Consider the following 15,553-nt stretch of genomic DNA (forward strand, 5'->3'; position numbering starts at 1 on the left):
GCAATGCATCAACTGTAATAATAAAATGTATGTGCCTGAAGCTTATTTAACAATATCGGTTCTCTGATTTAATATACATATATTAAATATGTATGCTTCACCATATATATATACCATATATATATTTTAGAAAAGCTTAATATTTTTGATTTATGGAACAAATGTTCAAACAATTTAAGTTCCTAATTATCATTAAAGCTCTTTGAGGATTAAATTAAGATGTTATTTTAATGAAGGAGCACATCAGTGTTAAAGGTTGTAATTAAAAATAGACTTGAACGTTTGTCATCTAACAATGTTTTGGTAAATGGATTATTGTTTACGTTGAAATAAACAGTTTTAGCAACAAATGGCATAGCATCGGACCATATTCAGGCAAAGATATGAGCTGGGGGGACAATATTGGGCAATGTAAACCCATGGGCTAAAATTAAACCAAAAACATAAATGCTAATGAGCATCATTGTGGAACCATAACAAAAGCTAGACATGACCTTATACAGATGACAGTTCTGCTTGGTAAGCACATTTGCTCTCAATAAAAGCAGGGCTAGAAACCCTAGGCCAACACTGAGAAGGGTTCCAACTAGTGGTAAGTTGTTTCAAGATCAGTCCTAACAGTCACACACTCATAAGGAATGAATGGGACTGTATTTATTCTTAATTCAAAACACTTTAGATGATTTGTAAATAGATTATAATGAGCAGATGTCTGATATAAGAAATATTACATGATTAAAAAGCTATAGATTTAACTATATACAATACATTTTATTTAAAAACATGTACAGGCATATAATACTCGAAATAATAAAGCCATTCAGTAACTACGTTTTCTCTGTCTGGCTTATTAATATAAATCATGGATAGATTGTAATTTCAAAAATGCCATGGGCATCAAAAACAAATATTTCAGTAGAGAGCTGTCTGAAATGAGGAAAGCATTAAGGCTTTAATTAATTGACTAGATAGCAAAATGATTTGTGTGTTCCGTTCTGAGCATGTTTGAGTTTTAATGCAAAATTAATGTATTTTGTGTGATAATAATGGTCAACTCTCTCTCTATGCAGTGTTGCAGGTGAATTAACCATCATCTACCTGCACTTGCTGTGAAGGAAGGTAAGGTCTACATGTTCAGCTTCAGACAATTAAAATCAGTGAGGCAATTGAGTCTAAAGACATGGACAGTATAGACTGTGAAATAGTGTGAGGTGTATGCTATTTTACATAGGAAGTAATAGTTCAATTAATACAAAACAGAACACAACTAATCCAGTCACATGGAATCAATAGTGCTGGAGACTTCATACTATTGTTTAACATAGACCTAAAGCACAAATATATTTAGAACTTGATCACAATCAGGATAGGGGATTATGCATTCCATCTCATAAAAATGAGATTCATACAAGGATTTTGTGCAGGAGATTCTTCACAAAATGTAAAAGTAATACTATATTCCACACACATACACAGAATAAATGGGAAATGACTGTACCAGTTTGGTCACCTAATTATGTATTGTAAACCCACAGTAAATCGCCACCATGAGTACGGACGCGGAGATGGCCGTTTTTGGCCCGGCTGCCATATACCTGAGGAAGCCTGAGAAGGAGAGGATTGAGGCTCAGAACAAGCCCTTTGATGCCAAAACTGCCTGCTACGTGATTGATGCCAAGGAGCTGTATGTCAAAGGTGTCATCCAGAGTAAAGAAGGGGGCAAAGCCACTGTCAAGAATGAGAAGGGGGAGGTTAGTTATACATGGCTTATTTATGTATTTATTTGTTTGTTAATTTATAAATGTACTCTTTAAAAGAAAATGTTTACAAAATGCAATGTTTCCATTACAGACTCTAACAGTCAAGGAGGACGATGTCCACCCAATGAATCCTCCCAAGTACGACAAAATTGAGGACATGGCGATGATGACCCACCTGAACGAGCCCGCTGTGCTGTTTAACCTTAAAGAGCGTTACGCAGCATGGATGATCTACGTAAGAGAACATTAAAAAAGGAGAAACATTTGCAACATTGTCATAATATCAACACTTTGCACTAAAAAAATCATTTTGATTTCAGACCTACTCTGGGCTGTTTTGTGCAACTGTGAACCCCTACAAGTGGCTCCCAGTGTATGATCAATCAGTTGTGACAGCTTACAGAGGCAAGAAGCGCATGGAGGCTCCACCACACATCTTCTCAGTCTCTGATAATGCCTATCAGAACATGCTCACTGGTATGTACATGTCTATTCAATTGAACACACCCTTACATATCATTTGAATACCATATTTAAGTATGCATTTTACCTTAAACATATAATGTGTCTTTACAGATCGTGAGAATCAGTCAGTCCTGATTACGTAAGTTTGAGATAATTTTGCTCCAGTACATTTCAAATTATATATTTTATTTATCTCCAGCACTAAATTATATTCCCGTTCTGCCCTCAGTGGAGAATCTGGTGCTGGAAAGACTGTGAACACGAAACGTGTTATCCAGTACTTTGCAACAATCGCAGTGTCTGCAGACAAGAAGAAGGAGGCACAGCCTGGCAAAATGCAGGTTAGAAAATATGACTAATGGTAAATGAATGGCTTCGGAAACCCCTGCTGCTTCAGCATTGTTAATGATCCAATTTCCTTCATAGGGAACCCTGGAGGATCAAATCATCTCAGCTAACCCTCTGCTGGAGGCTTTCGGTAACGCCAAGACAGTGAGGAATGACAACTCCTCTCGCTTTGTAAGTTGAAGGCTTAACTTTTGCTAATGAAGAGTATATATTCATATTTTTCTCTTCATTAAAACATACGGCTATAATCATATCATGTCTTGTTTTGTAAAGGGTAAATTCATCAGAATTCACTTTGGAACCACAGGAAAACTGGCATCTGCTGACATTGAGACTTGTGAGTTATTCTTATCTTGAACATTATTTTATTTTAAGGCTTATTATGAACTTAAAAATACAACAGTTACCTTTACACAACTTCTGTTTAAACAGATTTGCTGGAGAAGTCCAGAGTAACATTCCAGCTGTCTGATGAAAGGAGCTACCACATCTTTTATCAGATCATGACCAACCACAAGCCTGAGCTCATTGGTAGGAGAAAAAACATTTTGTTGATTTAATAAAAAAGGTTCACATATGTACCGATTGCAGGCATTTTACAACCTTTGCTAATTCTTTGATTGTTTCCCCCCAGACATGCTTCTGATCACAACCAATCCCTATGATTTCCCTATGATCAGCCAGGGTCAGATCACTGTGGCCAGCATTGATGACAAAGAGGAGCTGGTTGCCACAGATGTAAGTTCTCCTGATCAGGGAGCATTGTCATAAATTACATTTATTTTTCCTATTACTAACGAGATACATTTCTGATCATTTAGACTGCCATTGATATTCTGGGCTTTAATAATGATGAGAAATTGGGCATCTACAAGCTGACTGGTGCAGTGATGCACTACGGTAACATGAAGTTCAAGCAGAAACAGCGTGAGGAGCAGGCAGAACCTGACGGCACAGAGGGTAAACTTCAGATTTACAAGCAACTGTATTATATTTATATTATATTGTATATACATGTGATCATGGATTTCTCACTATGAAGGTGGTATTTAAATTATGATTGGCGGTGAATTTTTATATTCTTTAGTTTAATATTGACATTAGTTTATATCAGATATAACACATATTTTAAGAGTGTTAGTAACATACTCGTAACAACAAGTTTATAAGATGAATCTTAAAATACCATTACATTAATTATTTATACTGTATACTTTTAGAGTCTTAGTAACATTCTGTATGTTTTCAGTGGCTGACAAGGTTGCATACCTCTTGGGCCTGAACTCAGCTGACTTGCTCAAAGCCCTGTGCTACCCCAGAGTGAAAGTCGGAAATGAGTATGTGACCAAGGGGCAGACTGTACCTCAGGTAACATATTCAAACATCCATCTCATTGCTGTGGCCAATACTGAAATGTTCTCAACAAGTGGACATTAACATATTTTCATGAATCTAATTGCATCTTAGGTCAACAATGCAGTTGGTGCCCTGTCTAAATCAGTGTATGAGAAATTATTCTTGTGGATGGTCATCCGCATTAACCAGATGTTGGACACCAAGCAGCCCAGACAGTTCTTCATTGGGGTGCTGGATATTGCTGGGTTTGAGATCTTCGATGTAAGTAATTATATGTTCATTATATTTATCTTACCGATTTGTGGATATTTGCAAAATGTATTTATATCTATTCCAAATGTGTGTTCTGCTTCAAACACACCTGAAATAAAAAAAAATATATATATATTTGGAAGAACTTAGACTGAACAGATATCTTTTAATTATAATTAAATCTGATTGGCAAAATACTGCAATAGAGTACATTAAGACTTGCAGCCAATGTAAAGGCCATTTAATGAAACAAACACACTTCTTTTTACATAGTACAACAGCTTGGAACAGCTGTGCATCAACTTCACCAATGAGAAACTGCAACAGTTCTTCAACCACCACATGTTTGTACTGGAACAAGAAGAGTACAAGAAGGAAGGAATTGACTGGGAGTTCATTGACTTCGGTATGGACTTGGCTGCCTGCATTGAGCTTATTGAGAAGGTGTGTAAAACCTTTTACTTCATTCATAAATATCATGTTTATTCTCTCTGATATTCTCAGTTTGGTTTCTAATATCATGCTTTCTTTACATTCATCAGCCCATGGGCATCTTCTCCATCCTTGAAGAGGAGTGCATGTTCCCTAAGGCATCAGACACTTCTTTCAAGAACAAGCTCTACGACCAACATCTTGGCAAAACCAACTGCTTCCAGAAACCCAAGCCTACCAAAGGCAAGCCTGAGGCCCATTTCTCCCTGGTGCACTATGCCGGCACTGTGGACTACAACATCACCGGATGGCTGGACAAGAACAAGGACCCCCTGAATGACACCGTGGTGGGGCTGTACCAGAAATCCTCTGTCAAACTGCTGGCTTTGCTGTATGCCACCCATGCTGGAGCTGACGGTAACAATGTTTTCATATTCAAATCCTTCATTGAAATTAATGAATTGCCCAGGAATTACTGACCTTTCATGTTTGTGTTTAAAGATGCCAGCGGTGGTGGAAAGAAGGGCGGTAAGAAGAAGGGAGGCTCTTTCCAGACGGTGTCTTGTCTCTTCAGGGTAAATATTTACTTTCTATTAATATATGGCTATGATGTATACCTCTTATTTCGTATAGAAAAGGTATAAACCACACAAATTAGGTGTAAGAAATTATTCATAATTCCAAACTGATTCAAGTCCCAAACCAAAAAAGGAAAAAATGAGAAGAAAACTGCAATAACTGTGTTTTCCCCATTTCACAAATCTGCACTCTTTTCCCATCACAGGAGAACTTGGGCAAGCTGATGACCAACTTGAGGAGCACCCATCCTCACTTTGTGCGCTGCTTGATTCCCAATGAAACAAAGACTCCAGGTAAGTGTAACTTATATCTAATGTGTGGTGTAGCTGATATTTTTTCAATTGATTTCCAAGGTCAGACATTACTTATATCTAATATCTCACTGTTATTCTAGGTACTATGGAAAACCATCTGGTTATCCATCAGCTGAGGTGCAACGGTGTGCTGGAAGGTATCAGAATCTGCAGAAAGGGATTCCCCAGCAGAATCCTGTATGGTGACTTCAAGCAGAGGTTTGCTGTCTTCCTTAACCTCTTAAATCTCTTCTAAACCTACATCTTTTAATGCTTAATTAATTATATTATTAGTATTTATATATATCTATATATATATATATATATATATATATTAGTATTTATATGATATGATATGATATGATATGATATATATTTCTCTCTTTCTTTTTTACAGATACAAAGTATTGAATGCCAGTGCCATCCCAGATGGTCAGTTCATTGACAGCAAGAAAGCTTCTGAAAAGCTCTTGGGATCAATCGATGTTGATCACACTCAGTATAAATTTGGGCACACCAAGGTATGTGTCAATTAACCTTGCTCAGGAACACTCCCTATCCCAGAACATTTAGTTTTCCATTTTTCATAACACAAAGCATACAGAAGCACTCAAAATAGAGATAACTACACTAATTAAAATATATATATATATACACTCACCTAAAGGATTATTAGGAACACCTGTTCAATTTCTCATTAATGCAATTATCTAATCAACCAATCACATGGCAGTTGCTTCAATGCATTTAGGGGTGTGTTCCTGGTCAAGACAATCTCCTGAACTCCAAACTGAATGTCTGAGTCAGAATTTGGCGTAAACAGAATGAGAACATGGATCCATCATGCCTTGTTACCAAAGGTGGTGGTGGTGTAATGGTGTGGGGGATGTTTTCTTAGCACACTTTAGGCCCCTTAGTGCCAATTGGGCATCGTTTAAATGCCACGGCCTACCTGAGCATTGTTTCTGACCATGTCCATCCCTTTATGACCACCATGTACCCATCCTCTGATGGCTACTTCCAGCAGGATAATGCACCATGTCACAAAGGTCGAATCATTTCAAATTGGTTTCTTGAACATGACAATGAGTTCACTGTACTAAACTGGCCCCCACAGTCACCAGATCTCAACCCAATAGAGCATCTTTGGGATGTGGTGGAACGGGAGCTTCGTGCCCTGGATGTGCATCCCACAAATCTCCATCAACTGCAAGATGCTATCCTATCAATATGGGCCAACATTTCTAAAGAATGCTTTCAGCACCTTGTTGAATCAATGCCACGTAGAATTAAGGCAGTTCTGAAAGCGAAAGGGGGTCAAACACAGTATTAGTATGGTGTTCCTAATAATCATTTAGGTGAGTGTATATATATATATATACACTCACCTAAAGGATTATTAGGAACACCATTTTTCCAGTCTTCAACTGTCCAATTTTGGTGAGCTTGTGCAAATTGTAGCCTCTTTTTCCTATTTGTAGTGGAGATGAGTGGTACCCGGTGGGGTCTTCTGCTGTTGTAGCCCATCCGCCTCAAGGTTGTACGTGTTGTGGCTTCACAAATGCTTTGCTGCATACCTCGGTTGTAACGAGTGGTTATTTCAGTCAAAGTTGCTCTTCTATCAGCTTGAATCAGTCGGCCCATTCTCCTCTGACCTGTAGCATCAACAAGGCATTTTCGCCCACAGGACTGCCGCATACTGGATGTTTTTCCCTTTTCACACCATTCTTTGTAAACCCTAGAAATGGTTGTGCGTGAAAATCCCAGTAACTGAGCAGATTGTGAAATACTCAGACCGGCCCGTCTGGCACCAACAGCCATGCCACGCTCAAAATTGCTTAAATCACCTTTCTTTCCCATTCAGACATTCAGTTTGGAGTTCAGGAGATTGTCTTGACCAGGACCACACCCCTAAATGCATTGAAGCAACTGCCATGTGATTGGTTGGTTAGATAATTGCATTAATGAGAAATTGAACAGGTGTTCCTAATAATCTTTTAGGTGAGTGTATATATATATATATATATATATATATATATATATATATATATATATATATATTCTTTAGACCTTGAAATAGTCTAAAGAAAATAAACTGTATAGATTATATGAAAACGTATTAAATATGTCATGCAAAAGCGGAAAAGACCAAGCTCTGACAATGCCGTGGCTCATCTCATTAATTCAAACACAGGTGTTCTTTAAAGCTGGTCTGCTGGGTACCCTTGAGGAGATGCGAGATGAAAAACTGGCAACCCTGGTGACAGCTATTGAGGCTCTTTGCCGTGGTTACCTGATGAGGAAGGAGTTTGTCAAGATGATGGAAAGGAGGTAACTTTCAAGAGTTCTTTTAGGATCAAATGTAGGACACTTGTAACAACAGAATATTACATTTCATTGTGTAGACTTGGGCCTAAGAAAATAAATAAATGCTGCATTAAAAATTAAATACAGACAGGCATACTTTTTGAAAATAAATGTATTTTCTCCTAATGCAATAATAAAACTAAATGCATGACTTGCCTTCACACAGAGAGTCTGTTTTCACCATCCAATACAACATTCGCTCATTCATGAATGTGAAACACTGGCCATGGATGAAGCTGTACTTCAAGATCAAGCCACTTCTGAAGAGCGCAGAGGCAGAGAAGGAATTTGCCAACATGAAGGAAGAATTTGTGAAGTGCAAGGAAGATCTGAAAAAGGCAGAAGCCAAGAGAAAGGAGCTTGAGGAGAAAATGGTGTCTCTTCTACAGGAAAAGAATGACCTGCTCTTGCAAGTCCAGTCTGTAAGCATTACTTTAATATGATACATTCAACTGAAACTCATTATTGTTACATTTTCAAGAAAGACATTCTGAGTTGTCAATGTTTAATTATGTACCAATGTATGAAGATAAAATTTAAATTGTTATTTTAATAATATTTTAACAGGAATCTGAGGGTCTCAATGATGCTGAAGAAAGATGTGAAGGACTGATCAAGAACAAAATCCAGCTTGAGGCCAAAGTAAAGGAGATTACAGAGAGACTGGAGGATGAGGAGGAAATGAACGCTGAGGTGACTGCCAAGAAGAGGAAACTAGAGGATGAGTGCTCTGAGCTCAAGAAAGACATTGATGACTTAGAGCTCACCTTGGCCAAAGTGGAGAAGGAGAAACACGCCACAGAAAACAAGGTAAGAGTTTAATGTATACTTTTGTTAATGCAAAATACTATGTACAAGTTCAAATGATTATTTCACCATCTGATATTCATAAAAAAGTATTAATTTGATTAACCCATACAGGTGAAAAACCTGACTGAAGAGATGGCCACTCAGGATGAGAGCATTGCCAAGTTAACCAAGGAGAAGAAAGCCCTCCAAGAGGCACACCAGCAGACTCTAGATGACCTGCAAGCAGAGGAAGACAAAGTCAACACCCTGTCTAAGGCCAAGACCAAGCTTGAACAACAAGTGGATGATGTAAGTCAGAGGGCCAAGAAGATTTTTATTCATACATAACTTTGATGGATTTCAGTGAATAAATTGTATATCTTTCTTCATCTCTTCAAAGCTTGAGGGATCACTGGAGCAAGAGAAGAAACTCCGAATGGACCTTGAGAGGGCCAAGAGAAAGCTGGAGGGTGATCTGAAACTATCCCAAGAATCCGTAATGGATCTGGAAAATGACAAACAACAGTCAGAGGAGAAGATCAAGAAGTAAGGATTTATACATTTATATTTTTAAATCAAATTTTATAAAAGTATAAAGTAATATAACTTATTTCAAATACATTTCTCACATCACAGGAAGGACTTTGAAACCAGCCAGCTTCTCAGCAAGATTGAGGATGAACAAGCTATGGGTGCTCAGCTGCAGAAGAAGATTAAGGAGCTCCAGGTATGCACTTCAAATTGCAATATTTACATTGATGATTATTGTTTAAAATGATTATCACTAGGTTCAGACTATCTTCACATACATTTCTTAACTCTAGGCTCGTATTGAGGAACTGGAAGAGGAAATTGAGGCTGAACGTGCTGCTCGTGCAAAGATTGAGAAGCAGAGGGCAGATCTCTCCAGGGAACTTGAGGAGATCAGTGAAAGGCTTGAAGAGGCTGGTGGTGCCACTTCTGCTCAGATTGAGATGAACAAGAAACGTGAAGCTGAGTTCCAGAAGCTCCGCCGCGACCTTGAAGAGTCGACTCTGCAGCACGAGGCCACCGCTGCTGCCCTCCGCAAGAAGCAGGCCGACAGCGTGGCAGAATTAGGAGAACAGATTGACAACCTTCAGCGTGTCAAGCAGAAGCTGGAGAAGGAGAAGAGTGAATACAAAATGGAGATTGATGATCTTTCTAGCAACATGGAGTCTGTAGCCAAGTCTAAGGTAAAGAATTACCCTGTTTGTACCAAGTATAACAATACACATGTAAATTATTAATGATACAAGAATATTGCTTATTATTTCACTGACAGGCTAATCTGGAGAAGATGTGCCGTACTCTGGAGGACCAACTCAGTGAACTCAAGTCAAAGAGTGATGAGAACACACGCCAGATTAATGACCTCAGTGGTCAAAAAGCACGTCTGCAAACTGAGAATGGTATGATTTTGAAAATATATATTTTAATATAATTATTATGAAAGCAAAGTACACCCAAAACAACATTTAACTTCAACCACTGTTATATCTAATTTAGGTGAATTTGGTCGCCAACTGGAAGAGAAAGAATCTCTGGTATCCCAGCTGACAAGAGGAAAACAGGCCTACACTCAACAAATTGAGGAGCTGAAGAGGCAAATGGAGGAGGAAACAAAGGTAAACTGTCTAGTTTAAAATAGTTTAATCTGCTGTTTAAATTGTATATATATATATATATATATATATTCAGTTTTTTACATGTAAAGCAAGATGTCTAAGAATTACTTTCCTTTCCTTGTAGGCCAAGAATGCCCTGGCTCATGGTTTACAATCAGCCCGCCATGACTGTGACCTGCTCCGGGAGCAATTTGAGGAGGAGCAGGAGGCCAAGGCTGAACTTCAGCGTGGAATGTCCAAGGCCAACAGTGAAGTGGCTCAGTGGAGAACAAAATATGAAACTGACGCCATCCAGCGCACTGAAGAGCTTGAGGAGGCCAAGTTAGTTTTCATCAATTTAATTAATAGATTAATTGTTGATGTATATTTCTGAACCTGTACTAATCACCCCATCTTCCCACAGGAAAAAGCTTGCCCAGCGCCTGCAAGATGCTGAGGAACAAATTGAGGCTATGAACTCTAAGTGCGCCTCTCTGGAAAAGACCAAGCAGAGGCTGCAGGGTGAGGTGGAAGACCTCATGATTGATGTGGAGAGAGCAAACGCTCAGGCTGCCAACCTTGACAAGAAGCAGAGGAACTTTGACAAGGTGCACAATTAACTTGTACAGTGTTGTTCATCTCATTAGATTATTTTTTTCTTTTATAAAGCTGATGTTTTAATACTGTTTAATTCTGAACTTAGGTAATGGCAGAATGGAAGCAGAAGTTTGAGGAGGGCCAGGCAGAGCTGGAGGCAGCTCAGAAAGAGGCTCGCTCTCTCAGCACTGAGCTTTTTAAGATGAAGAACTCCTATGAAGAGGCTCTGGATCATCTTGAGACCCTTAAACGCGAGAACAAGAACTTGCAGCGTAAGTTCAAAACCAAACAAAAATCTATCTTATTAGTTTTTATACAAGATAACAAATGGTTAGTGGTTTATATATATATATATATATATATATATATATATATATACACACACACACACACACACAAGTTGCATTGTGTCATTCAGAGCCCTTTAAACATTTAAATGCATACTGATATATTCATAAATGAAGAAAAGTTCTTCTGAGATTAGACAATTCTGTGCACTGTTGCATTACATTGTTGTTTCACTTGTTTATGTATCAGAGGAGATCTCAGACCTCACTGAACAGATCGGTGAGAGTGGAAAGAGCATTCATGAGCTGGAGAAGGCAAAGAAACAATCTGAGGCAGAAAAGGCTGAAATCCAGACTGCACTGGAGGAAGCTGAGGTACAGATATTTTATATAAATATTTTTGTAAGAATAGCAGAGTTGAATGTAAGAGTTGTAAAACAATCGTATCAAAAAATAATTGGATACAATCTCAAAGTGATATTGAAATTGTGTTATCTTGAATATGTAGGCATCATTGGAGCATGAGGAGTCCAAGATCCTTCGTGTCCAGTTGGAACTGAACCAGATCAAATCAGAAGTGGACAGAAAGATTGCTGAGAAGGATGAGGAGCTTGAACAGAACAAGAGAAACAACCAGAGAATTGTTGACCAAATGCAGAGCACTCTTGATTCTGAGGTCAGGAGCAGGAATGATGCCCTGAGAGTGAAGAAGAAGATGGAGGGAGATCTCAATGAGATGGAAATCCAGCTCAGCCATGCCAACCGCCAGGCTGCTGAGGCCCAGAAACAACTGAGGAACGTCCAAGGACAACTCAAGGTATGGAACCTGTAGCAATGAGTTATGTTGGTTCCTATGAGGCATTTGGTTTTTGAAAGAAAACATAAAATTACACTTTTTCTTTTTTTAATCAGGATGCCCAACTGCACCTGGATGATGCTGTCAGAGGACAGGAGGACATGAAGGAACAGGCTGCCATGGTGGAGCGCAGGAACACCCTCATGATGGCTGAGATTGAGGAAATGAGGGCTGCCCTGGAACAGACAGAGAGAGGCCGCAAAGTGGCTGAACAGGAACTGGTTGATGCCAGTGAGCGTGTGCAGCTGCTGCACTCCCAGGTTGATAGTTATAATTATTTTATAATAGTTAAGTATTCATGAGAATGTATTTCTAAGAGATTCAAAAAACTAAAACAGTATGTATATTATTTTCCAGAACACCAGCCTTGTAAACACCAAGAAGAAGCTTGAGACTGACATTGCTCAGCTCCAAGGTGAAGTTGATGACACCATCCAGGAAGCAAGAAATGCAGAAGAAAAGGCCAAGAAGGCTATTACTGATGTGAGTGAAAATGCCATTCTAGAAGATCTACTTTTTAATCTTTCTGCACCAAAATTATTTGATCAAGTCAAGAAAATATATTCCTCACATTTCTCAGCAATTCATTATAAAGAAAAGCCAATAAATACAAGATATTTAAAAAAACACTGGTTTTATTTCTTATATCTTTACATGAAGCTAAAATAATGTTTAAATGACTGGGTCAGATATAATCCTTTACATTCATCTTACAGGCTGCCATGATGGCTGAGGAGCTGAAGAAGGAGCAGGACACCAGCTCTCACCTGGAGAGAATGAAGAAGAACCTGGAGGTCACAGTGAAGGACCTGCAGCACCGTCTGGATGAGGCTGAGCAGCTGGCAATGAAGGGTGGAAAGAAGCAGCTCCAGAAACTGGAGTCTAGGGTAAATTCACATTCTGACATAATTTTACTGCCATTCAAAAAAAGACCTAAGAAAATAAATATGATTGCTAATAACTGCTCTGATTTCTAGGTGCGTGAGCTGGAGAATGAGCTTGAAGCTGAACAAAGACGTGGAGTTGATGCCATTAAAGGTGTCCGTAAATATGAGAGAAGAGTCAAGGAGCTCTCCTACCAGGTAATATAACGATGGGCATAAAAGTAACTACATTATAGTTTTGTCTCATAGTATACATAATATTGTCTTTTAGACAGGTTAAATACACATGAGGGAAAAAAGTATTTGATCCCCTGCTGTTTAAAATTATAGACTGATCATTTCCTTGTCAGTGGGCAAACTTACAAAATCAGCAGGGGATCAAATACTTTTTTCCCTCACTGTATTATCTATATTAAGTATGTGTCATCTGTTGTCTCTGCAGGCTGAGGAGGACAAGAAGAATGTGAACAGACTCCAGGATCTGGTTGACAAGCTGCAGCTCAAAGTGAAGGCTTACAAGAGACAGGCTGAGGAGGCTGTGAGTTAAATTGTGATAATTGTGATATTAGTTTACATATTTATTAACATGTATAATTAGTTAATTTTACCTAAACTGTGTTTCTCTGTTCATTGTTCTGTATGTTTACAAATACATTGTAGTGAAATATATGTTTATATGTTCTATTTTTTTTCCTGACACAATTTCCTTTATTTTTCTATTATCTTTTTAAAAGGATAATGCAATTCTGTCTTCCCAGACTAATGACCATAAGGAAACTCATCATCATCTGCTTTCATTTATTAAAATATCTGTACTTTTCCATAATCCTTTTACTTATATGTATGTTTTTTCCTTTCCAGGAGGAACAGGCCAATACCCATCTCTCCAAGTTCAGGAAGGCGCAGCATGAGCTGGAAGAATCTGAGGAGCGTGCAGACATCGCTGAATCCCAGGTCAACAAGCTCAGGGCCAAGAGCCGTGATGCTGGCAGCAAGGTGAGATGAAACTTATTATATTAAAATAGCTTTTGAACGTGTATGTTTAAGCAGTTGCTTTTTTTGTTGCTATTTCTGTTTCATGGCACAGAAATAAAGTGTTTCTGTTTTTTTGTTCTTCATTTAAAAAACAAAATTGCACTTTTTAAGATGCATTGAAACTAATCACTGCATTTTCCCCCTTCTTTTCTCCAGGGTAAAGATTCCGAAGAGTAGAAGCAATGTAGCCGTTTGTGCCTCTGAGATTTGTATAATATGAATTTCAATGTGCTTGCTTGGTTTGTGAATAAATGTGAAAATTATCCCATACTTTGTCATTGCCTTTGTATTCTGATAAATGTTCCATTTTAAAAGCCAGATGCTTCTGGTGTTGGCTCACTGAAAACCAACTACTATGTGCTTACTTTAGTTAGCCTTGATGGCTTTAAAAAAGGCTGCATTTTAGTATACATCATCATGTTAAGGAATTAAGACAGTTTCATTTGTATTCTGTCCCTTGGCTTATAGTGCCAATGTTATAAAATTCTAAGTTTGAAAAGAAAACTCCTGCCAGACCTAGCCTTTACAAGGAACTTTACAATGAACATTACAAAAACAAGATTTACCTTTATTTTATTATTCAAATACATTAATACACCCATGAGTAATGATAATGATGTAATGATAAAGCACCGAAGTTTGTAGTAAGGGATTCTATTAGACTTTTCAAATCTCCTCTTATTCCTTAATGTTGTCTGTTTTACTGTGTATATTAATTATTCCAAAATTCTAAATGGCTGCTACAAGCTAATGAAATTGCAAAGCATTGACTAGTCAAGAAATGGAACCAAACCTGTGCTATCAGACATGGCCAATATGTATAGCAATTGTGGTTAAAATGACATTTAAAAAGCTCTAATAGTTTTTGAGTTGTAAGCTGTACAAAGGTGATGGGACAAAAATAGTGCATACAACATGTCAAAATGTTGCCACTTGTTTGATTACAGGTTCAACTGGCCAAACTCAAAATCAGGTCTTGACCAAACCATAACACATAGAATTCTGGATAAAAAATATTAGTTTGTTTGGGCAGGATTGTGCACACAAACATGATATGGCAAAAGTAGCAAAAAACAAGATGTCAGAAGGGCTGCCATTTGTTTGTTTAGTGTTTGAACTGGACCAAAATCTAATCAGATCTTGGTTAATACATCTTAGTTTTCAGATTATTGTATATGAGTATTAGAATTTAAATTCAAGTGTATGTATATATATATTAAAGTTTAAAATATATATTGAATTTTGATATTCATACATTGAAGTTTGAAATGTATACAATTAAACACACACACACATATATATATATATATATATATATATATATATATATGTAAAAGTTTGATATACATTGCAGTTTCACTCTAACAGTTAACACTAGAAGCGCCAACTTTTCGAACTACCTACGAGCCAAAACCGCTAATTTTAGCAGACAGCTCTTAAAACGCTGTGGTATCATAATAAAAGGCAAACAGTGCTATAAAACTAGCACAAATGGAGTAGGCTATTTAAATGGAAATATGAACATAAAACATTACAATTACTGCTATAAATAACATCAAAGTGCTTATTTTTTCTAAACACGTACACTGCACAGTCAAACCTAATAAATGAAACAAGTGTTTATTTGC

General features: G+C 37.7%; 1 protein-coding gene across 1 annotated transcript in view; it reads left to right on the plus strand.

Annotated features, from left to right (window-relative positions):
* The first annotated feature begins 573 nt into the window (after positions 1-573).
* The window catches only part of LOC136749022 (uncharacterized), a 49,960-nt gene continuing 34,980 nt past the window's right edge, over positions 574-15,553 (plus strand). Inside the window, 40 exon segments of the mRNA XM_066702963.1 lie at positions 574-592; positions 1,071-1,119; positions 1,536-1,751; positions 1,852-1,995; positions 2,081-2,237; positions 2,337-2,364; positions 2,455-2,566; positions 2,652-2,744; positions 2,847-2,910; positions 3,006-3,104; positions 3,208-3,311; positions 3,395-3,533; positions 3,823-3,941; positions 4,041-4,190; positions 4,455-4,625; positions 4,724-5,030; positions 5,115-5,188; positions 5,398-5,485; positions 5,587-5,704; positions 5,883-6,006; positions 7,680-7,816; positions 8,019-8,274; positions 8,420-8,662; positions 8,774-8,950; positions 9,042-9,187; positions 9,278-9,368; positions 9,466-9,855; positions 9,945-10,071; positions 10,169-10,287; positions 10,412-10,608; positions 10,691-10,874; positions 10,970-11,135; positions 11,401-11,525; positions 11,659-11,967; positions 12,063-12,266; positions 12,364-12,489; positions 12,723-12,893; positions 12,984-13,088; positions 13,333-13,428; positions 13,752-13,886. Of these exon segments, the coding sequence (XP_066559060.1) occupies positions 1,548-1,751; positions 1,852-1,995; positions 2,081-2,237; positions 2,337-2,364; positions 2,455-2,566; positions 2,652-2,744; positions 2,847-2,910; positions 3,006-3,104; positions 3,208-3,311; positions 3,395-3,533; positions 3,823-3,941; positions 4,041-4,190; positions 4,455-4,625; positions 4,724-5,030; positions 5,115-5,188; positions 5,398-5,485; positions 5,587-5,704; positions 5,883-6,006; positions 7,680-7,816; positions 8,019-8,274; positions 8,420-8,662; positions 8,774-8,950; positions 9,042-9,187; positions 9,278-9,368; positions 9,466-9,855; positions 9,945-10,071; positions 10,169-10,287; positions 10,412-10,608; positions 10,691-10,874; positions 10,970-11,135; positions 11,401-11,525; positions 11,659-11,967; positions 12,063-12,266; positions 12,364-12,489; positions 12,723-12,893; positions 12,984-13,088; positions 13,333-13,428; positions 13,752-13,886 (5,799 nt within the window). The 5' untranslated portion in view covers positions 574-592; positions 1,071-1,119; positions 1,536-1,547.

Source organism: Amia ocellicauda, chromosome 5 (assembly GCF_036373705.1).
Source record: "Amia ocellicauda isolate fAmiCal2 chromosome 5, fAmiCal2.hap1, whole genome shotgun sequence".
NCBI classification, from domain to species: Eukaryota; Metazoa; Chordata; class Actinopteri; order Amiiformes; family Amiidae; genus Amia; species Amia ocellicauda.